The following is a 25271-nucleotide window of genomic DNA, read 5'->3' as shown; positions in this document are numbered from 1 at the left end:
CGTCATATGAGGTACATGGGTTGTAATTGGCCCTCACTACTGAAAATCATTTCAAGCTTTGGAGACATTATCAAAGGGCGAAACTGGGCCTCCCTTTCCCCCATGATCCACAAGTGCAAGGAGGAAATCTCCAAAAGATGAAGGATTCAGATCTAATCAAGCATGTGAAGAAAATTCTTCCCAGCAGAGGCTGACCATGTTATAGAAATATCTCTATATATTGTATTTATTTGAGTAGAAAATCACTGGACAGTCGAACCCTTGACTTACCTGAAGTCAGAAAACTTCTGCCTCATTCCACAGCTGGAAAGAATTCAGTGGTCCCAGCACTGTGAGGAAAACCCACCAATTATATCTACATACTCCTGCCGCCATTCTGCAACGGTGAGCTCCTTATCACTAAGGGTAGTTAGTGACACTACCTAGTGTGCAGAATTAAGCAGGTGAAAACGTTTTGAAGTGACTTCTGTAGAAGACAATGACTTGGATTGATTGGCCTTTCATGAACTAATGAATCTTCCTTTTCTTATTAGCTTATAGATTTTTCTACTTTCGGTTGGCCCACTTAGATTGGATTCTTTCTGAGATGTCTTTTACTCTAGAAACTTGTATCTTTCCCCTTCAATTGTTACTAGTTGAATTCTTATGACTCCCTTGTCTCCTGTGGAGCTCCAACTTTACTACTCAGAAGAACAAGTCCAGTGGAAGAATATACTAATCACAAGTTAAACATTAGCCCACCACACAAATTAAATAAAAATTAGGCAAACGTTAAAATGATATTTTTAAATATATTATGAATGTATTTTCAATGAAGTTGTGCCTAGCTACCCAAAACATTGGTCCATAGGTAATTTATAATCTTTAGTCATAGTCTTTCATTCTGTAACAAACACAAAAATGTACACGACTTAAAGCTTGTTAAAAAAAAAAAAAAGGTGGCTTTGGACATAATGCCCTCTTGGCTTTTTGTTTCTTGTGGAATTGTTGGAGGTTGTCACTGAGAGGATGTGACTCCAGTTGACATGTGAGCTGGACCCAGGCAACTGGAGGCTCCTAACCTTCTCCCGTGTCCTTGGAATGTACATTCCTCCCACTATTCCCACACTGGAAACCATTTCAAGGATGCACCCTTCAGAGTAATGTGTTGCCTCAACCTTCTTTGTCCTACAATCCCGACTACGCAAAATCGTGTAACACAGTGATTTTTAGGAAACTGTATACCACATTATAAAAAACAGAACAAAATTAGTGCCTTGCCAGAAATAATCCAGGCTACTATTTTAATTTTCTTTTTCAATTTATATAGAAGAATATCATCAAGATATTTAAAAACACATGATCAATTTATTGTGGTTTCATTTTTAGATGCAGATAAATGTGAATGTGTAGAGGGGAAGCGATGAGGTACAGTTATCTCAACAAGAGAGCTTAATTAGAGTGCACTAGTGTGTACAATTCACCTTAAACTCAATTTTGATAGGTATTAAAATTGAAGTGAATAGCTATTCTAAAGTAATTTGAATGCAACCAGCTGAATCTCTACTAAGAGTGCATAGGTAAGAGATGTGAAAAACTGATTATCTATTTAAAAATACAAATGAGGACTTTTACTGTTGGAAATTATGTCTCTAAACCCATTACAGACTTTAAAAAAAAAAAAAAGCTTTTTGTGGTAGTAATTCCCAAGATAGCGACATAGGAGGCTCCTGAATTTCCCTCCTCCCACAGGTGAGCCAAATGGACAAAATGTTTTGTACAACTACCCATAGAGAAATTTCCTCTGAAAGAATTCCAAAAACTATCTGAACACATTGGATGGATTAGAATACACCTACCCCGAAATGGGCAGGAAGGACGGAGACACACACTTGCCATAAATCCCGCCCTCCGCAAAGTGCCATTCAATCCGGAGAGAAACCCCAACTCCCAGCTGTGAAAACAGAGCATACCAAAATTTATAAGATACAGCAAAAGCAGTGCTGGTTGGGAAGTTTACAGTGATGAACACCTATAGTAAGGGGGAAAAAGTCACAAATAAACAACCTAACCCTATAACTTTAGCTAGGGGAAGAAAAGGACAAACTAAGCCTAAAGTTACCAGAAGAAAAGACATAACAAAGATCAAAGCAGAAATAAATTAAATGGAAACTAGAAAAACAACAGGAAATATCAATGAAATTAACAGCTGGTTTTTGAAAGGAAAAAAGAGTAGCTAGACTAAGAAAAAATAGAGAAGACTCAAATGATAAAATTCTAAGTGAAAGAGGAGACAATGCAACTGACATCACAAGAAATATAAAGAATCATAGAGACTGCTGAGAACAAGTTTATGCCAACACATTGAATAATCTAGAATAAATGGATAAATTCCTGGAAACACAGAACCTACCAAAACTAAATCATGAAAAAAATAGAAAATCTGAACAGACCAATAATGAGTGAGGAGACTGAATCAGTAATAAAACAAAACAAAACAAAACAAAAAACAAAAACAAAAACAAAAAACAACACCTCTCAACAAAGAAAACCCCAGGACCAAACTTCACTGGCGAATTCTACCAAATATTTAAATAAAAATGTGATTTTGTCAATTGTGTGCCAATAAAGCTGAAGAAAAATTTTTGTTTCTAAAATTGTATAGAATCAATGTTCAGCTGAGTTTCTTAGTAATATTTTTTCCATTTAGAAGTGGCACAGCGGTTAAGTGTCTGCCTTCCGCTCAGGGCGTGATCCCGGTGTTATGGGATCGAGCCCCACATCAGGCTCCTCTGCTATAAGCCTGCTTCTTCCTCTCCCACTTCCCCTGCTTGTGTTCCCTCTCTCGCTGGCTGTCTCTATCTCTGTCGAATAAATAAATAAAATCTTAAAAAAAAAAAAAGAAAAGAAAATATCAGACCGATTAAAAAAAAAAAAAGATGCTGAAACACTGAAATTAACGCAGGTTCTGGGTTCATTGAATAAGTTAAAATATTAAATTATATTAATAAATAATGTGCTAAATACAATGAATAGCAAAAATATCAAATTTTTATTTACAAAATAAATAAGTGATAACAAGAAATCACTAAATGATTTCTTATATCTATTAATTATTAATAGCCATTAATATTATGCAACTCCATAATGTTTTCTGAAAATCCCAGGGTTTTTTCTCAAGGAAAACCTTTAAAATTATTTGCCTACATTAAATGACCATTAAAAAAAATTTTAACTCTGCACCACATTAGGAAAGGCGTGTTTGCTTTAGGACCATTTACAACATCAGAGAAACCAACAAAGTATCCATAAATAATACAATGTGAGGATAATTAGTAGGATTCACACATTCGCCATGTACAAGACACTCATCTAAGTGTGAAAGCTCATTTTATTCTAACAAGAACTCCATGATGTAGGTATTATTGCCCCATTTCTCCAAAGAGGAAACTAGAGAGCGATTAATAATCAAATGTGCAAACTCACAGCTAGTAAGTGGTAGAGCAGATGTGAAATCCAGTCGGACAGTAGAGCCAGCACTTTTAATATCTGTAATTTGCTGACTCTCTATTAATGTTTTATTAAATTAAGTATTGCCTTAAGCCCCAGAATAATTATAAAATGAAAATACTCTATTGTAAATTAGATTCTGTTTCTCTAATGGCTTATTAAATAGAAAATACTTACAATTTTCTCAAGAAACCGAGAACATTTTTCTTTCCAGTTGAAATTCATCCAACGGAAACATGACACAGCAGATACCTCTATGGATTTCTTAAAGTGAAAATATGTACTTACTGAGGACTAGACTTGGAAGTCCTAGATCTCAGAGATTGCTTTGGGAATGTGAGAAAGTCATTATTTTCTGGCTTTCCAGTAATTTATTTTGAATTTGTTAAATTCACTGATGTGTGAACTGGTTATCGAAGCTTGATAAACAGCTTATAAATCACTTTGAAGTTGGCAGAAATAAATATTAATGAGTCCATTTTCAAGGAATTTAAAGTCAGTATCTCCTTCTTCTGATGCCTAAGTTTAAAAGAGAATCTCAGTTCTTTGATTTAGAACAGAATCTACAACTTACTAGTAATGATGGATATTTCTCAAGGTAATCATAGGACTATTGATTATATTAAATCAAACCATTTGCCTAAAAGAAAAGAATGTTCTTTGTAAATCCACCACAGAGTTTCATATGACAAAAGTTCTGTTTAAAACTTAGTTATAGGGGCACCTGGGTGGCTCAATCTGGTAAGCATCCAATGCTTGGTTTGGGCTCAGGTCATGACATCAGGATTGTGAGATCGAACCCCACATCAGGCTCCACACTCAGCAGGGAGTCTGCTTGAGATTCTCTCTCCCTCTGACCCTTCCCCTGCTCACCCACTCTCTCTCTCTAAAATAAATAAATTAAATCTTTTTAAAAATAAATAAATAAAAATAAAACTTATTTATAAAACACAACAACGATGATTTTAATCCTTTGAGATACTAAAGTAACTTGCTTCCCTGAGGTTTGCTCAGGGCTGACCTTAGAACAGGGAAAGAAAAATGCAAGCATTTCCAGGACCAGTATCTACCAATGTCGGAGGCTTACCAACATTATTCCACCTGAACCATTTCTACCTTCTCCACACCAGACCGAACAGAATCAAAGGGTATTAGTAGCTGTCCCAAGCCACATGACAAATGACTAGCAAACTCAGGATTTGAAAACATGTTTATCTAAGTACAAACCCTGTGTTAGTTCAGTGCTTGAAATAAGAAAAACAGATAATTTTCTATGTGATAGATTTTAAGGATACAAATAGGCCCTCCAGTTCTCCAAAATATACAATAAAAGGCATTAAAACCTATTTACTTATACATATTAGAAAACTCTGACCCTTCGAGGTTACATGGCATGCCCCAAATTAATAATCAAATCTGGACTTGATTTCAGAGCTCTTGTGCCTGTCTTCCCTTCCGCAGATACTCAATATCATAATATGAGTATTTGTTTCCTGGATCTTATTTCTCATAACTAAGAAATACTTGAGACCTTGAATGTCTTTTATACCTCATTTTGAGTTGGTTTATTATATCCCTCCCAAAAGTTCTGGTGTTTATCTGGTGTCCAGAAAGGAAACAAGCTTGAGGAAAGATTCAGACCATTGCATATGGTTGGGAATCTTGTTCATTGTATAAGGATGCCCAGCTGAATAAATCGGAAAGCAGGCATTGAAATCCAGCTCACTCTCTACCCACCAAGCCATATCAGGGTGTGGCATGCACGCAAAGAGGGTACCATGTCCAATCTGCGTAAGGGCACTTATAGGCTCACACAGGCCCTGCAAAGACCCTGGAAGTTAGGAAGAAAGTGAGGAGATGATTGCACATAAGTATTTTCAGATCCAGTATCTACCAGAAACTAATTAAAGAAACTGACCTATCAGGCTAATGATTAGGATGCTTATTAATTCAGTAAATTAATTCCGGGGAGGGGGGGGAGATGCCTCCTCTCAGCACCAAGGAATACAATTTTGTTTGAGGAGAAATGATTTAGGGTAAACATCAGCAACAGGTCCAACTGCACTATATGGGATATGAGAATGTTACTCAGGAGCCTGTGAATATGTAAGAAAATGAGTCTACAGGAGGTGGGAGAAACAGAAAACTCTTATGCCCTTTTAGTTGATGATTTTTTTCAAACACTTTCTAAAGGCTTCTTGGCATAAGACACCATGATGTTGCATATAGCACATTCTGAAAAATCACTACACCATCACTGTGACAGATTCTGAAGAGTCTCTGAAGAAGCACTTTTGAACATTAAGCTGTCAAGTCTTCATTTAATGAATATATCATTGGCATTTTCTATTTTAATGCTGAACACCTTTGAAATGCTAACAATAACTACCCATTTTTTGAGTAACAGGCACCATACTAGGTAGTTTGCATACATATTGTCTATCTTCCCAAAAAAGAATACTCCAAAAGTTACGTGTTACTATTCTCTTTTTATCAATAAGGAGACAAGCTCAAAGAATCTAAGGCATCTGGGAATTACTGGCAGAGGCAGATTCAAATCCCTGCTGGTCCCGATTTTAAACCTGCGTCCTCTCTCCCTCACTGAACTGACCCTACGAGAAGGCTTCTACTTAGAAGAGAAATTGGAAAGTAGCTAACCAAACTTTTACTGTAAGATATAGCAAATACACCTTGACTCAAATATGGCAACCCATGCATTCTCCTACTCTTTCCTGATGGATTAACTTGTTAAGATGCCATCACTTTAAAATACATAATGATGTGCTTATAATCAACGGAACTTTATGTGGCTAATGCTTGAGTTCTAAGCCATTGGTCAGCAGACGTGGCGTGGCCGCTTACCTGTTCCGACAACTTCTGTCCGTCAAGGTGAGCCTGCATCACGGCGTCATGAACAAGCACGTGGAAGTTCAGGAGCACATGCTCGATGTCGTATGTTCCGTGCATGGCATCTGACAGCTCTTCCAGCGACCGGATGTAGGCATGCCAGTGTGGATTCAGCTCCGCCGTGTGTGCCAAGCAGCCTCTCACGACATTGAGGCAGTACCCCATGCAAGGCTTCGTGCGAGTCAGGCCCTGGCAATGAGGGCAGTACTGCATCCTCAGCAGGGCCCTGCCGCACTCTTTGGAGAAGTGCAGATGGTCAGTGGTATTGATGACTTCGATGCCCAGATTCAGTGCCTGCAGAAACGTGCGGCTGGGCAGCAGCGATCTCCCCAACTGCCCCATGACTCTTTTGGGAATATTTCCAAATGGGCTAACATCCCGGCGGGCCATCCGGATGCATTCTGAGTATTCCAGGGAACTGTCCGTCACACCAGGGCTAATGAGGTGATTGTAGACGAGAGGGAAAAGACTGTCGAAGAATCTGTTTACGAACTCTTCAGGATGAAGATCTGCACCAAATAAATAGAGCCCCACGTCTGTGAACAACTCCTGAACTGAGGCTGTGGCCTCTAGGGCCATGTTCCTATAGGTGTTGCAGAAGAGAATGCTGGTGTAATTCTCGGCTTGTCTGATGAGCGTTTCAAGGGTTTCTATAACAAAAGCAAAGGTAAAAACACAAAAAGGCTTAGTATTCATGTTAAAACGGCACGTCTGTCTGCTCCAGACAGTAAATGAGCTTAACGCATCCAACCCACCTAAGGATCCAAATGGGAGTGCTCAGCCGACTAAACCCACTGTAGCTTTCCAAGGATACTGGCTGGTCAACAGTGGGCGTTAAGTTTTATAAGATATATTTCCTAGAGTCAAACATCTTCAGAAAGTATAGAAATAAAAAAGAAGTTACGGTAGGGTAGTTCCCTAGTTAATTTGTTCCATAGTCATAACCCATCAATGACAGAAAAAAAGTGTCACTGAGAAGATAATTTCCAATGTGGGTTCATTGTTGATAAAAGACTGGCATTAGATGTTTGATCCAACACCTACTGTAATTTTACAGTTTTTCAATATTTTTTTTTTCCAGAATGAAAGCTAGTAGTTTGCAGTAGTTACTGCAAAGAGATGCTAAATGCCCACAGGGAAGTCTGATAATCCTCAGATTAGGGGAGCACGATCAAATTAAAAAGAAAGTAAGATATTTCATGGTTCAACAATGCCTTGACTGGCAAACCCTGTTTAGTAGTAGGAAAGTCATGAGTTGTATTTGACAATAACAATAATTGTGTGACCATCTTCTGAACTATGTTCTGTTGCTCTTACCACCTTATCACCCAAAAACTTCACTGTGGGACACTTTATTTTCTCACTTAGGGAACTGATGCTTCCAAGATAATTTCTCCATAGAAATAACAGAGCATAATTTATCCACAAATTAAGGAAGGCTATAGTAATTGGCAAGCAAAAGTTATATTTCAAAATGATAGCTTTAGGCAGCAATTGAACACCTTGGATATTCTGGTAATTACATTTTATAATTAGCCTAATTATAATAAATAATGATGCTGGACTCTTATCAATACATAATTAATTGTAAAATACATCAATAAAATTATCTCCAATAACCCCGATCTCATAGTTATTTTTAATTAAGTTGTAAAAGACCACACAGTAATTCAGTAGTCAGACCATTGAATATATTATAAAAGGAGATGGAACGACAGTAGAATAAAATGAAATAATAAAAGACAGAAGCGCAGGGAGAGCTACTAATAAAGTGGAACTGTGTTGTGAATATGCCATAGTGTCCTAAAAACAAATAAACAGCAAAACAACAAACCAAACCAAACACCCTTATGAAGAGCACAGATAAAATACAGTATCGTGTATTCTGATTCTGTTCTGAGACCATTTAATGTTCGGTTTCAAGCTTTAGTGTGATGTATCAAGGTGCCTGCTCTAGACTGAATGTTTGTTTCCTCCCCTAAAAATAATATGTTGAAATCTAATCTCCAACATGATGGCACTTGGGAGTGAGGCCTTCGGGAGGTGATTAGGTCATGAGGGTGAAGCCTTCGCAAATGGGATGAGCGCCTCTACAAAAGAGACTCTGGAGAGCTCCTTGGCCCCTTCTGCTACATGAGGACACAGTGAGATGACCATCGGGGAACCAGGAAGGAGGCTCTCGCCAAACAATGAATCTGCCAGCAGGACGAGATGATCTTGCACCTCCCAGCCTCCAGAACTATGAGAAGTAAATGTTTGGTTGTTTATATAAGGCATCAGTATTCTGTGACAGCGGCCTGGACTAAAGAAGTATATCTACCCCATCATCAAAGGCAGCAGCTTTTATTTTTTAATTTTTTTAAAGCTTTTATTTATTTATTCATGAGAAACAGAGAGAGAGAGAGGCAGAGGGAGAAGCAGGCTCTCCGCAGAGCAGGGAGCCCGATGTGGAGCTGGATCCCAGGACCGTGGCATCAGGACCTCAGCCATAGGCAGACACTTAACCAACTGAGCCACGCAGGTGCCCTAAAGGCAACAGCTTTTAAAGGTGGTTGCGACTCTGTTGCAACACAGAGTACTTACTACACACTCTAGCTTATTAAGGAAGCAGGACTCCTGTTATCTCTGCATCTCCAGTGCCCAACAGAATGCAAGCTCTCTACTATGCACTCAATAATAGGGTGAGTGAAGGAAGGCTTCAAGTGAGATTAGCTGCTCTGCCAAGTGAGATCACCTCGCTGACCAGGCTAGGTGAGGAAAGTTCTGGTTGCCAGGTCTCTGCACTGGGGCTTGCAACTCAGTGGGTCTGTTTTGGTTCATGAGTCTGCATTTAACCAGCAGTCTCCAGGATTCTTTCAACCTAGCCACTATTTGAAAAACTGGACTTGCAGATAATCTATAAAATGTTCTCTCTGCATTTATAGAGTGGTTCAACAAGCCTTCCACCAAAACAGTCTGACCCCACAGCTGCACTCTGCTTTCAGAGACCTGCAAGAGTGAATGTGAAAAGTGAATTAAACCTGTGGTTGAAAATAGAATAAAACAGCTAAGATTATATTTTTCTCATTAATACAGGCTCGTGTCTCTCAGCAAATTGTGTGTGGCCAAGAATTATGAGGTAGGTTGCAAATGAGATTACTTGCCAATAATGGTTTGTTTGTTTGTTTTTTTAAAAGATTTTATTTATTTATTTGACAGAGAGAGAGAGAGAGCCAGGGAGAGAAAGAACACAAGCAGGGGGAGTGGAAGAGGAAGAAGCAGGCTCCAAGCGGAGGAGCCTGACGCGGGGCTCGATCCCAGAACACCGGGATCACGCCCTGAGCCGAAGGCAGGCGCTTAACGACTGCACCACCCAGGCGCCCCGATTTGCCAATAATGGTTAAATAGCAATGTTTGCAATTTTTTTTAAGATAAAATAAGGATAGATTTAAAGATACCAATACCACAGGCATGCTTACATACTTTCCACCAGTTTTTCTAAGGTGCATGCCGTAGACGTGACTGTGACTGATACCCACCAAAGATTCTCAGTGCAATAAAGGTTGAATGCTACCCCAGGAAATACAAATGTTCCATCTGATTTCTGCCAACTCTAAGTGATGTTCAAACACAATTTTTTAAAGTAAAAAATGTTTCTTTATAAATTCCCGTCCCAGTAATTTATATCTTATAATGATTCAGGAATATATGAAATTTATCTTTTTAGCTGCTATAACAAATAGGTTTTGCAAATTAACGTACTCTGTGAAAGCAATATGGAAAAGGAGATATTTAATGTTTATGATTTTTATTTTTATTTTATTTCAGACTAGTTTTCCTCTGATCTTTTAAACAAAATAACTGCAGATGTATAAAAATGTTAGGAATCCTATTAAAGTAACATTTTAAAACTTGTCTCTGATGTTGTAAAAATTAAAATTTTAGTTTTCATGACTACATATTGTTTTTGCTAACCTTTGAATAAGAGCTGACATGTGACCAAATATCAACATTCTGATTATTTCCTGAATATCTAAACACAAAATGGCCTTTTAAGATGGACTGTTCTGCAGTAGTTTCTCAGTATGCTGTTAACTCATCGCAATATAAAGATTTTTCTTTCAGTCTGTGTTAAATCTGATACTGACACATTCCAGTTAGTTGAATTACCTAAACATGTGTTGGTATTTTTGAATGTGTATATTTGTGATCCTAAACATTTCTTAAATCTGATGATGAAAACAGTAAATAATTGTTCTATATACATTTGAATCTTTAATGATTGGAGATAAACATACTTTTATGAATTTTTGATCCTAATATAAAATGTTAATATATAAGCACTTACATTAGAAACTGAACAATCTAGAGGCCAATCCCCTGAATGATTTTGTTAAATTTTTTTAAAGGAAAAGTTGGTAAAATCAGAAGCTGAATTTACTAAAATTAGTTGTTTGTAATAACTGTGAATTTGCAAACACATCACTTTGCTCTCCTACTATGCTTTCCAGAGTTGAGTGTTTCCATTTATGGAATTAGTATTATGATTTTAACAAGAATTTAAACTTGTCAAAAGGATTGTTAAATAAACAAAATATCTTATTGTTGTGCAAAAGAATAATTCACAACAAAATCAGCATTCATAAATCCAAGGTAGGGTAGATGCTAGACAATTTGTCATGTCTACTTCATTAATAAAGAGAAGCCATACTGTCCTTTCATTACAAAGCTTTAATAAGCAAAAAATACCCTTCACCTAAGCTAAATAATAGTGTTCTGTTGATGTGCCAAAAATTATAACACTTATTGAAAATAAATAAACATTTGCTAGGCTTGCTTAAGGAATTTAAGAAACAGACTAGGGAAAAAAAATCATCTTCTTTTGTTTTTCATTGAGAATTTCAATAAGCTCTTCTTTCCAGTGCTGTCAGGTCAAGTCTACCAAGGCAGGAAACTTCCAACTTTTCTTTTAATGCCGAAGAGCGGTAGGTTGAGTAAGAAGCTGCAATCTAATTACTGGTTGAATAAAAACATAATTTCCCCCAGCTTTACAAGAGAATTAATTTATGTATCATCGCATTAAGTAGAAGGTGAAGTTGGAATACATGAAGCTGATCTGTATCACTTCAATTTTCAATATTAACATTCTGTGAAGATTTAATAACAAAATACCTACGACTAGAAACTCACATCAACTTTTTCAGCCCGCATTCCCCTAGAGACATTTTATAGTACATTCAAATGACACTCAAACTAAAGATTTAAATACAACTGGTGGTGATAAAACAAGGTGATACTGATTTAAAATTAAATTTGACAAATTGTGAAGACTTATACGCAGGTAGTTTTTTACAATGGGAGAAACAATATTTATGGGGCTTTTACTGCTTTAAAGAAACAGGATTTCAAAATCTAATGATCATGAAATAACTGTTATAATAACCTTCCCTGCATGAGATGAACAGACATTTTATGACGCATTTCATTTTTTTATTATTTTTGATATATGAACATTTTAAGACACAAAGTTTGAAGTGTCTATTACAATTTAAGACCCCAGATATTCTGAAACATAGCAATGAAATAGATGAAGAAAGATTAAATCATATCAACTGTGGATAATCAGATGATCTTACAATGTGTACCTGGGTTGAAGAGAAATTTTCAGAGGAAATGTACATATTTGTGCCTTACAATTCTCAAGTCACAAATTCTGTTGCTATCACAGATAATTCCTTACTACTCTGCTGCTTCAGAGCTAGTTTGTGCCAGAAATTATCTTTCCCTCTGTACTGAATTCTCGATACATGAGTAGATAGGTAGAGACAGGTAGACCATTTTAATAGCAATTTCTCAACCAGTTTTTATCACATACATATAACAATGAACTGTAATTCCTTCTGCCTTTCTTATTGAACAAAAATGCCTTCCAATAATTTTAATATGGTCACATTAAATAATTTTAATTAATAATAATTTTAATTAGCAGAAGATCATCATAGCCACTTCTGAAGATATGCATATTTAAGTCAAAGAAGCAATTACCAATTTCTCCAGTAACAAAGTTTTTATATTGAATTCATCCCTTTGATATTTGCATATTTCATCAACTTTTTCATAAAATGTGTAATAAAAGTTTTCTAGAATATTAATTTAATGACATATTTTTAAATGTTATATGGTATGATTTATGATATCATTCTTCAGAAATTAGTCATCTATACAAATAAATAGTAAGTGGATATTAATCTGTATCACCAAAAATTAACATATTGGTGATTAATCTGATTTCCTCGGACAAGCACTGCTTGGAAAAATACTTTCTCAACTTTTCTCTTCCTCATTTCCCTCCCCACTAATTCGGTTATCATGGTGCTTCACATTTATTACTAATATTATTTTATAATCATTTATGTTCTGAAAATCAATTTATGACTTCAGCAAGGATTCAAACTCATTTAAGCACTTATGTAACAGATGAAATCAATGCCAAACAACTCACCATAGATTTATTCATAAGTTATTGTGGGATGAAGAATTTAAATCAAATCTAATAATTTTTAAAATAAACCCAGAAACAGGGGTGCCTGGGTGGCTCAGTCAGTTAAGCATTTGACTCTTGATTTTGGCTCAAGTCATGGTCTCAGGAATATGGGATTGAGCCCTGCATCTGGCTCCCTCAGCACAGTCTGTTTGGGATTCTCTCTCTCCCTCTCTCTCTGCCCTTCCCCCCACTTGCTCGCACTCTCTCGCCAATAAATAAAATCCTTAAAATTAAATAAATAAACCCAGAAACACAAGCTAGAAATACAGAACTGTCATATAAAACAGTTTTTTATTTACTGATTTATATCATCTTCTACTGTTAATACAAAACTAAAAAAAATCAATATCCTTTATTGGTGGGTCTTTTTCCTTTTTTTTTTCTTAATTCCGTGCTCTAACACATTTGTCTCCTTCACTTAAACAAACACCTTTATGTCACTCTACTTCATAATCTCATTTTCTCTTTTTGATAGCTCAAGAAAATAAGGATGTTATATTTTCAGCTTAGAGTGACACATTGCCCATTCCTTCTTCAATGTACTCAAATCCAACTGGTGTTTTTTGTTACTCATTATTACATTCATTTATTAAACCATTATTTTTGAGCACCTGCTGTGGACCTCAATACTAAAGTTGAAAAAGCCATACAAGTTTCTACCCTCATGAGGCTTAGAATCTAAAGGACAAGAAAATAAAAAAGCAGACATATGACTTATTATTTATTAAGTAGGAAAAAAGATTAAAGGGTAGAAAGTGATGAGGTCACTGTTTTGGAGGGTTCTGAGTCAATTTGTCCATAATCAACTCATTAGCACACAATCAAAAGTAAATTCCCTGATGAATCTATTCCCAAAAGCAAACTTCCTGAATTTACCAACTATATCCAAACTACCCAAACTATATGTAATAGTTGGTTATTTGGCACACTAAAAAATTAATTTGGCAAACTGGTTTGAGCAAATTGATTTTCTATGGATTGACCATTTAAGATAATGTGAGCAGGAAAGCCTCCACTGAGGAAGCAACATTTGAGCAGAGACTTCGATAATGAAAAAAGCCAGCCGTGAGCAGATGGGGTGTGGTTAGCAAGTTCGTAGGAAATAGAATGCACAGTTCTGAGGTGTGAAGAAGCTTGCTGACTAAAAAAACTGAGGAAAGGCAATGTGATTGGAGAACAGTGAGAGGAGGGGAGAAAGATCAGAGAAATCAGAACAGCCTCACAGACCACGGTAAGGAGTTTGTACTTTATACGTGGAATGAGAAGCTACTGGAGAATTGTATGCATGGAGAAATGTGATCTGGTTTGTATATTGAAGGATCATGGTGGCTGCTGTGTGGAGGATGGACTGTTGGGACAACGACAAGAGATAAAACAGGGAGTTGAGTTCATGAGCTATGGGAACAGTAAGCATGATAGACGCTGTGGGCTGGACTGGGGTAGGAGTGGAGTAAGTTGCAAAAAGTCATCATACTGACCACATGCATTAAGTGATATCCAAAGGGACTTGCTGTAGTGTGGAGGGAGATGCAGGGAAAATGGGTAAATGAAGGCCACCTCTGAAGCCTCTGTGTCAGCAGTGGGTGCACAGCAGTGCCAATTACTGAGATAGGCATGTCGGTGGAGGCACCATGTTTGTGTGCAGTGGGAGCTGGAAATTCAAAGTTCTATTTTGGACATGTTAAGATTGAAATATCATTAGAAATTCAAATAAAGCTTCTCAGTACAGAGTTGAATAAAATAATCTGTGTCTCAGGGGGAAAGTGGAGCCCAGTGACATAGACCTGAGATTGACGGGCAAGGAGAGTCAAATCCTGGTACTGGATGAAATAACCTAAGAAGGGAATACAGGGAAGAGTGTAGAGATGCAAGAAAAGAGGAGCGGCCCAGCAAGAAGAAGGAAATAAAAAGCCCAGTGACATAAAAAGAAAATCGGGAGAATGAACTGTGCCAGAAAACAAGGGAAGAAAATGATTCAAGTAGAAGGAAGTCATCCATCATGTCAAATGCTATTAAGAGGTCAACTGAGACGAGGAATAACAACAGACCATGGGCACTGACGAGATAGAGGCTCTTACTGACCTTGACAAGAGCCGCCTCAGCAGAATGTGAGCACAAAAGAGAACAGGAATTGAGGCAATATATAGATAATTCTCTTGAAAATCCTTGCTATGATCTAAGTAGAGAACCAGGACAGGCACAGGAGGGAAACGTGAGGTCAAAACTATTTGTTTTAGGAGGAGGGAGAATTTATTGGATGTTCATATGCTGATAGGAGCAATTTGATCAACAAATAAATACTGATGGTTGAGGAGAGGGATAGGAACTATTGGAGGAAATTCTTTGAATAAACAGAAGAATGTAATCTAGGGCATGTGTAGATACAAGGATACTGGCAAGACAGTGGATGTGAAAGTTGCCAAGGATGGTAGTAAGAAGCGAAGAGAGAGAGGGTGGGCTGGGTAATAAAATCTTGAGCTGATAAGGGAAGATAACCAGAGGTCTGATGAAGGACAGTCTGGAATACTAGTGTGTAGTGAGTCTTCCGGCAAGCGTGTCCAAGGGGATTTTCTTGAGAAGGGAGCAATGATGTGGATCAAGGAACACACACACCCCAACCATAGAAGATGTTTGCAGCCATTTCCTATTACTGTTGTAGCGAATAACCGCAAAATCAGCAGCTTAAAACAAGAGAAATTTATTCTCTCATCGTTCTAGATGCCAAAAGTTAAAATCAGCACCACCAGGCTGAAATCACTATAGGCCAGGCTGAACTCCCTCCAGAAGCTCTAGGAGAATCTATTCCTTGTCTCCTCCAGCTTCTCATGCCTGCTGGCACTTTTTGGCTTGAAGGTGTGTAAATCCAGTCTCTGTCTCGTAGTTGTATTATCTTTTCTGTGTGTATTTCAAATCTCTGTATCTCTTCTAAGGATATATGTGGCAGTTTTTAGGGTCCAGCCAAATAATCTAAGAAAATCTCCCCATTGCAGGATCCTTAATTTAATCACATCTGCAAAGACTTTTTTTTTTTTTTCAGATTTATAGATACAGAGATCAGTCCCTGACATATCCAGAGGCCAACAGTCAACCTACTCTAATACTGATCATAGAAGACAACAATGTCTATACTTGACTTGCAAACTCGGGACAAATATTCTAGTCTTGGCTCTTCTATCAACCAATCATATGAGCCATTTAACTTCCCTAACATCAATTTCTTCTTTAATAAAATAGGTATCATAGTGTCAGTTCTGACAGTGAGACAGAGTATCTGTGAAATTGAAATGAAATAAAATACATGATGATGCCTGGTGATCTCTCCCCCTGTGTTTACATCCTGCACTGGAAAGATGTTTTAAGAATGACTGTAACCTCCTCCCTTTCTGGAGGGATCAGAGTTCCTCTGAGACAGGAATCATGTCCTGTTATCTTTATGTCTCCCAACCCTTGGCTCATTAGAAGTCTCACTTACATTCTGATAGGTGTAGGTTCAAATCCACAGTGAAATGTTAGTTATGTGACTACAAATTTTCTAACTTCCCTGCACCTCATTTATTCTCATCACAGAACAGGTAGAATGACACTTTCTATCTGATATGGTGGCAGTGATGATTACATGAATTTGTACATGCACACACCTTCCTAGCGCCTGCAGGTGGAAAGTGCTCAAAATACATTAAAGAATCCTACTACTGATACTCTCTCACTTCTGCTATGTACTTGCCATAAGCTAGATGCTTTATTAAATTCCTTTGGTAGGGGAACTGGGTGGCTCAGTCAGTTAAGCATCTGACTCTTGATTTCCACTCAGATCATGATCTCAGGGTCGTGAGATCGGGCCCCATGTCAGGCTCCGCACTGGTGTGAAGACTGCTTAAGATTCTCTCTCTACTCCTCCCCCCTCCCTTTCTAAGAAAAAAAAATATTTTGGTAAATTAATTCACTTTGTTCCCCAACCCAAGGTGTAGGTACTCTTACTATAATAACAATTAAATAAATAATAAATTACTAAGGTTATAATAAATATCAGAAGTCTGATAAACAACAGTATGGAACGCTACCATTGTGTAGAGAGTCTGGTGAACATAATTATAGACTGAATATAATCATAATAGTAGTATTATAAATAATTAATTATTATTAGTATCCCATTTTAAAGATAATCAAGCTTAAGCACTGAAAATATAAGTGATTTCTTAAAGTTTGCTCAAGTAAGTGACTTTCTATCTTTACATAGAAAGGATCAGAGCCTGTAGCTAAATCCAAGCTATCTGGCTCCTGAGTCTAGGTTCTGAACTATTAGGATATGGAGGCTCTTCACAAGGCTGAAAGACTATTTAAATAAGCTGAAAAGGGGCCATTTGGTAAATAAACCAAAAATAAAACAAAACTTTATATATCTGGTTAAATGCAGAGATTTCACTGTTAATTCAGTACCTTGGGCCATTACATGTGGTATATAATCCAAATTAGCCATTATAATTATTCCTTTGTTGAGAAATTAACCAATATTATTAACATAGCAAACATAAATGAAGAGAAATCCCCACATGTGTTATGTTGGAGTCTAAACAGCTGAGGATTTTCCAGTGTTTGTCATTATTAACTGGAAAACTCATCCTAACCTCTGGGGAAAAAAGGATGCCATGTAAGATCGTTATTACCAGGTACATGTGGAGAAGGAAATAAACACTCTTGCTCTTCAACTCCGACCCTCCAAGAAATAGTCTGTATTTGAAGAGACGGTAAAGGAAGATGTACTAAGGTTCAGCTAGAACAAGAAGATCAAGTTTCACTCAAAGAGAAAGGCTGAGGATACAGGGATTTTTGCTGGTGATGGTCCATAAATTCTATCAGGGAACAGTGGAAGATTCAGGTGGGCAGAGAGAGAAAACTGAATGGTTCAGATTAAAGGCTGCACTGGGCCACTGAAATGGCTCAAGGTTTCTATAGACCTCTAGCTAACCAAATGCAGTGACTTCTTTCCAGGACTCACTCTTCTGGGTACGTCAGCCCCTAAAACTGATGGCACTGATTCCCTTACATCCTCTACAGGGGATTTTTTTTTCTTTCACTCATTCCTCTAAAACCTAGGCCAGTTTTGTTTTTGTTTTGTTTTGTTTTTTCCCAAAGCCCTGGTATTTGTTTCATATGATCTCATTTAAGATATAACAACACTTATACAATATCAAATGAAACTTCCAAGCTAATGACCCCCAAATGTACATATGTTACTCAGTGATTCCCAAAGGTTTTGGTCTCAGAATCCTTTACATTCTTAAAAGTTATTGAGAAACCTATAAAGCTTTTGTCTTGGAGGGTTACATTTATAGATATATATTATTTTATAATAAAAATTGGTAACTATTTAAAAATATTTATTCATTCCACTTAAAAATAACTATCACAAACTTATTACATTAGAATAAAGTATATATTTTGTGAAAAACAACTATATTTTCCAAAACAAATAGTGTGAAGAGTGGGATGATTTTACATTATTGTAAATTTTATTAATACCTGACTTAATCAAAGAGAGCTAGATTCTCGTATCTGCTCCTGGATTTAATTCATTTCAATATGTTGTCTCGGTCAATATATATGGAAAAAAATCTTGGGTGCCTGGGTGGCTCAATCAGTTAAGCATCTGTCTGCGTTTGGCCCAGGTAGTGATTCCAGGGTCCTGGAATTGAGCCCACATCAGACTTCCTACTCAGCGGGGAGTCTGCTTCTCCCTCTCCCTCTGCCCCCTCCCTGCTCATGCTCTCTCATGTGTACACTGTCTCTCTCTCTCAAATAAATAAATAAAATCTTTAAAAAATATAAATCTTTAAAAAACTAAAGGAAAAATATTCAGCTTCCCAAGATATGCAGTTGGCAAAGAAGGTATATTTAACCATCTTTTCAGATAATTGTCAATATTTTTCTTTGCTATTACATCAAAGCTTGACAGGTAATTTGTTTCATGATCAGTTGCAATGTCCCATTGGTTTACATTTTACTATGAATGGTTCTGCTACCCATGTATGATTCTGTAACTCAGTCATTAACATTTGGAAATGTTGGCTCACACGTTACGCACATTTTCTTAATGCTGACAGAGTTGGTCATTTCTGTATGTAATCAGAAACTTTTCAAATTCATGGTGATCCCTGTAAGTTTTCTCTAATTCCAATTTTCTCTTAAAATCTCAAATGTTATCACTGGCAACAAACACTGTAAGTTGTTTTTCTTAAAGTGGCTGGTTCATTTTAGTCCACTTTGAGAAAATGTCTACCCAAATACCCAAGTCTGAATCATCAAAATTTGTCAATCAGGTTTTTCACTAAAAAAAAAAAAGTGTTAAAGAAAAAGAGTGGATAGTTGAGCTTGCAGTTTAAACAATCACACAAGTGCCCTTCATCAAGATAGCCATTAGAATTTAGTATGCCGAAGACGTGCTATATGGATTATGCCATCACACAGAATGTGAAAAATATGTATATAATTCAGGGCTGATGTATATAACAAAATTAATAATTTTTACTGCTTCATCAGGACACTTTCAAGTGAAACTGGACTTCTTTTTCCTGCCAGTTTGTAGATATGAAGACTACAATGACTATGAGTACAAATTGGTACCACTAACTTAATTTGCTAAAGCTCCAACAGTCTTGCTCACCACTGTGTCTGCACAACCAAGGGAAATGCCAATGCAGAGAAAAAGAAAAATCATGTCTTAATAGTATTATGAAAACTGTTTTGATCTCCCATACATTCTGAAAAGATCCTAGGAGCCTTAGATTACACCATGCGAACTGTTGAGGAAGCAAAATTTTCTTACCTGGAGATCTAATTATTTTTCAATGCCTAACAAGGCATGATCCAAGCTGGATCTCTTTTGGTCTACTATACTCCTCTGCTTTTCTCAGCATCTTCCTGGCTTCCTTTTCATATATTAAAATCAGCCTTGTAAGCATCCAGACTCAANTTATTTTTCAATGCCTAACAAGGCATGATCCAAGCTGGATCTCTTTTGGTCTACTATACTCCTCTGCTTTTCGCAGCATCTTCCTGGCTTCCTTTTCATATATTAAAATCAGCCTTGTAAGCATCCAGACTCAAGGTGCTAAGACTCTTACTTCCTATGTCTAGTCAGTCACCAATAACTATTCTTTCTTCCTTTAAAAAAAAAAATCTTCCCCATTACCATATGTTGCCCAAAAAACTATCTTATACAACCTGGATTACTGAAAAAGTTACCACAGGTTCTGTAGACTTTTCTTTCCACACCCAATTGCAAGCATTCTAAATGCTTTCACCCTGCCTTTTACCGATGTATTTAAATACAATGTTCACTCCAGGACCAAGTCCAAATCCCACAGACCTAAGCAAATCAACATAATTTTATTTACACTACAGGGTCTCCAAGGAATGCCTAAAAGGATATCCAGGTGCCAGAAAACCCATTTTATCAAGTAGCACATGGCATTCTAAATTAAAATGAGTTAATTGGACCTACAGTCCCTCTAACTACACAATTATACAAATTATAATTATACAAATTATACATCTTACCTTTTAAAGATAGTTCTGTACAATCCATAAATGTACAAAATCAAATGGTCTCCAGCTAAAATGGCTAGTATCCTCTAAATAGCTATAGTGGTTCAATTTACTTTGTCATCATAGTTAATTATGTTCATTTATTTCATTATGTCAAATCACTCTAGGTCATTGACCATATTGGTCTAAGAAATGTATTTAATTTAAACCCTCTTCTAGAAAACTTTGGTGGATATTTTTCCCCAAATAGTGAATACAAATGTGTGTCTTAGCATCTTACATCTTCCCTATTTCATAGGGAAGGGATATTTGCCTACAGTATATTGCTAAAAATACATTTGTTTGTTCTGTTAGCTTTATAGTAATGGCTAAGGAATTTCATTGGGCAATACAAGAATGATCATTATATAAATTCATACTAAAGTAAATTACTGGTGAGTTCTAACCACTGAAAAAATGGTTTTAATTTCATTTTGGAGTCTCCTAACTTTAGAATATCCTAGCCATGGTCTACAGATCTGCTAGATTATATTGCCACCTGTCATGTCTGGGTGCTTCCTATAGTTACAGACCAGCAAAGAAAGAAAGTGTATTGCAATATCCACTCCAAAGTTAAAGGCAGTTTAGTAAATATACTGTTACTGCCTTGACAAGAGAGAAACTCCCTCAGAAGATAGGCAATCTTTTAGACCATTACATTCTTTCCAAATAGCAGGAGGAAAAAATTTAAATACTTTCTGATAACGGAAATGGATTGTAAAGCACAAAATCAATCAGACCGAGAAGACTCCGTTTTACTACAACATCCATTCCTGCTCTCATAGATGTTATCAGAAAATATTCCAAGAGTAACATAGTCAAAAGCAGAAAGCATAGGATATAACAATTATGTGATTTCAGCTATGGGATGCTAGCAGCCCTGTATAAATTTGCTAAATCTAAACTTAAAAAAAAAATATGCTTCAAAGGTATCTTTTAAAAATCTAAGTTTTAAGTTATTATAATATCAAAGATATGACTTTAGAAATAATATAGATTTTCCTTATGAAATCTACCAAATCTCCACACCCCCTATTCAAATATTTGCTGCTCTTACTCAGAATGGTTGTTAAATAAAAGTGGAAAAACTTACTACAATTTTGCAGAGCAAGGGCAAAGCATTTGGAATATCAGTGTATTGGAAATGTAAAAAAGAAAAAGGAAAAAAGAAAGAAAAACAAAAGAAAGAGAAAAAGATAAGTATACTAAAATTCATCTCCCAAAAGCTCCAACCCCAGCTCAGGGACTATAGGCTCTGTTCTATTAAAAATAAATAAAAATAAGCCCTTTAGATAGAGAAGTTCTAGAACCTTTCTCATGCCTCACTTCCATGTTTAATTCAGTAGAAATATATTAGCCTTGTAGCTAATGCACCAAATGCCATAAAACTGGCGTTAAAATGTATTTTTTAATTGTTTTATAGGAAACTGATCTTCACTTCTGTGTGGGGCTGCAGCTATATGTCTGAAAATCATTACAAAGTAGAGCCCATCACTTAGGCAGATACTAATCAATGTTCAGTCTTGATAGAAAGACTGAGTCATATTTCCACCGTATTGCACTTGTGCTTATGAATTCCCGTATGTTTTCTTTCATTTTAAAACTATTATCCATGATGTTTCTTACATCTTTTCTACAAAGAACTCCAATACAGTCATCAGCATTTTTATCTCAATAGCTTACCCACTTTGTGTTGTGGTCTACACTGGTCGTCACTACACTTGCTTTTATGTTACTATTTTCAATATGAATCTCAGATGCCATTTTCACATATGCAAGCTGTCTGTTCCCCTGTCCAGAGACAGTGGAGGGTTTTAGACCAACTTAATTCCATCTACAGACTTACAGAGTAGCGGTCCCTCTGCCCCTACCTCCTACACTCACAAGGCTAAGGGTAGTTCCCTTACTACTCTAGCCATACCAAATAACAGCTTCTTATCAAAACCATTCTCTGGATGAAAATGAAAGCTAGCTTGGAAGTCTAAATAAAGCCACATTTCTCCCCCACATATAATTTGTGGCACAGCATTTCCAAGAGCCTCATTATAGTTCAGAAACTCTAGTTATCCTTAAAGCCCAAGACTGTTTTAATGTTCCAGAAAGAGTAAATTATTCAGACAGGATTTACTGTGCATGAGGGAGGGGATAAAAGAAAAAAAAATAATAACACTTGGTAAAGTTTCACCAATGGCATTTTAGTAGACACTTTATATAATTTCATCTACTTAAACTATGCTAAGTTGCTACCCAGGGTACCATACAGCATTCAAGCTACATAAAAACTCATTTTGTTCATTATGCTTCTAAAGTACGTATACAATATACACTACAGTGTATTGGTCTATAGTGCCAGATATGACCTCACATTATGAAATATTTAAAAAGCCAAAGGCTCCCATTGCCTATAACAGAGTTTCTTAAACCCTAATATGAATAAAAGTTGCTTCAGGTTTCTGATTTAATCAAGACATTCAGATTCACCAGGTCTGGTTGGGATACTTAAAAGCTGGCCCTGGTGCTTCTCAAAGTCTAAACAGATATAAGATGATCTTTCTTGTGTGGAACTCAATCTATTGTTCTGCTCTCACCTTGGCCACTCCTCCATCTCTTTCCTCCCTGCCCCCCACCCCTGCTTTCAACACACAGAAGGCTGATGCTCAGAACACAGCAATGTGATGCTGTTCTATTCTCCCAAGACTTCACACATCCCTTTCGTTCTTCTATCCTTTTCTGCCTGGAACACTTACACCCATCCTTAATGCTAATGGCGTCTTCTGTACAAGTTTCCCCGACCCCATCAGGCTGCTGGTTGCGTATTCTACTATTTTATACCACGATACAGGTCACTTTATTCACGTTGCATTACTTTCTAGTTATGTGCCAGTGTTCCTCTATGACCTACTCGAGCCACAGTTCGTGAGGTCAAGGACCATAATTTATTCATTATGCAGTTCTCCTTCGAAGCACAAAGGCTGAAACATAGTAAGTACATAATCATTGTTTATTGAGCAAAAGATAAAAAGTGACCATGGTGGTCCTTTTTCCAATACATCCAAACACTCTAAACTCTTAGTTCCTATCAATACACATTTAATGTCAATATCTTGGGTCAGAATCATGGAGAATTGTGAATTCAATCTGTCAAGGATATATAATATGGCTTCTTTGTTAAATCATTGTATTTACTGCAAATTTAATTACATTTAACTTGTCTAAAGAGACACCTTGTGTTTTATTCCATTATGGTCTCCCTGTTGGAGGAGGTAATCAACAGGATTGCTGGTTGACCCTTGAGCTGGACCCAGGCCACTAGTGGAAGCTCCTTTCCCTCCCCTCTGTCCTTGGAATAGGCATTCCACTTGCCTTCCTCATGCTAGAAGCTGCCCTAAGAACACAGTCTTGAGAGAGGCCATCTGGACTGTATATATGACTGAACCCAGTTAAGGCTTCTCTATAAACTTTTAGGATTCTGGTGGGTGGGTGTGGAGATCTACTCGTCTTTCAACTGCACAAGACAGGCCTTACAAGTAAGTTCCCTTGCTCCTTATATCTGCCGCCTACCGATCTGGAATGGCTGCATCTTGCTACAATCTCTCTTCGTCCTCCCTGTTAAAGGGGAACAGTTTGCAAACCAATACTCCCGTATGTCTAATAGTTGTATCTTTCTACCTAGAATTTTTTTAACGTAATGAAATAGTTCTGGGGGAAAAAGGTGATAGTGAAGGACTGCCGTGATTCACCACTCAGATGCTCAGAGCTCTTGGGTTAGTAAAAATGCCTTTATGGTCTTCATCACTGCAAAGCGTAAGGTTCCCCAGACTAGTCTAGATGGGAAAAAAAAAAAGTAGAATAAAGATTAGAAAATTTTCTACATAAAGAGGGGATAGGAGTTTTGGGTGGCCCATGTCTGCTCCAGTTTGAAGGAATATATACGACAGAAGTGGCTCTGGCAAAATGGCAAGAAAGTGAAAGAGTTATAAAAGGACCCAGTAAGAAACTTCCAAGAACAGGGATGATTTTTAAATGCAAGACACAGAAGCTTCTGTCCTGGGCTACTATTTACCACACCCTCCCCACACTTTCAGTAAGCTCCATCATAGACAGCAATGGTGAGTTGATGATGTGCTGGGAGACGTGGAGGAGCAATCTCGACTTCTCTGCTCCAGCAGCGCGGGATGAGGAAGGGGCAGCATCTTCAGAGGCAAGTGGCAAGAAGCCAGGAGGACCTGGCACCTGGAGCCAGAAGGGGAAACACGAAAGCACACTTTGGGGGAAAACCTGAAAAGAGTGGCATGCATCCTGAGTTTACTATAGGAAACCGTATAGGAATTTAATACATTTTATTTGGACAGTAAAAGAATGTGTTAGCCCAGAAGACTGAAAAACGAGTAATATCAAACATACCTACTGGTGTTGCTGTGCAGAACTACAGTCTACACCACACAGCCATTGCCTTGTTTCCAACTCTGGCTTTGCTACCTGCCGCCCAGACTTTGTTATTAACTTTTATGTGTCCCTGTTTCCCTCCTCTTAAAATAGCAATAGGGATAGTGCCTACTTCACAGAGTCAACATTAGGACATCAGTGAATCTTTTCGAAGGACCTTCAACAGCACCCATCAGATAGCACACTAGTTTTTCCGCATAAATATAAGAAGAAATACAAAGAGAATAAAACTCTCATCTGCTATTAGATTTTCTTCCCTGTCTCACATACATAAATCACATTTACACTTGTATAATAAAGTGATCACAGACTAATGAAGTTA

The 25271-nt window shown here is 37.2% G+C and overlaps 1 protein-coding gene across 1 annotated transcript in view; it reads right to left on the bottom strand.

Moving 5' to 3' along the window:
• GPC5 (glypican 5) overlaps nt 1-25271 on the bottom strand; it is a 1313037-nt gene that overhangs the window by 1079802 nt on the left and 207964 nt on the right. Inside the window, exon 2 of the mRNA XM_034665370.1 lies at nt 6352-7046. Within this exon, the coding sequence (XP_034521261.1) occupies nt 6352-7046 (695 nt within the window). The remainder of the gene's footprint in view (nt 1-6351; nt 7047-25271) is intronic.

Source organism: Ailuropoda melanoleuca, chromosome 7 (genome assembly GCF_002007445.2).
Source record: "Ailuropoda melanoleuca isolate Jingjing chromosome 7, ASM200744v2, whole genome shotgun sequence".
NCBI lineage: Eukaryota > Metazoa > Chordata > Mammalia > Carnivora > Ursidae > Ailuropoda > Ailuropoda melanoleuca.
This window is presented reverse-complemented; position numbering and strand designations above follow the sequence as displayed.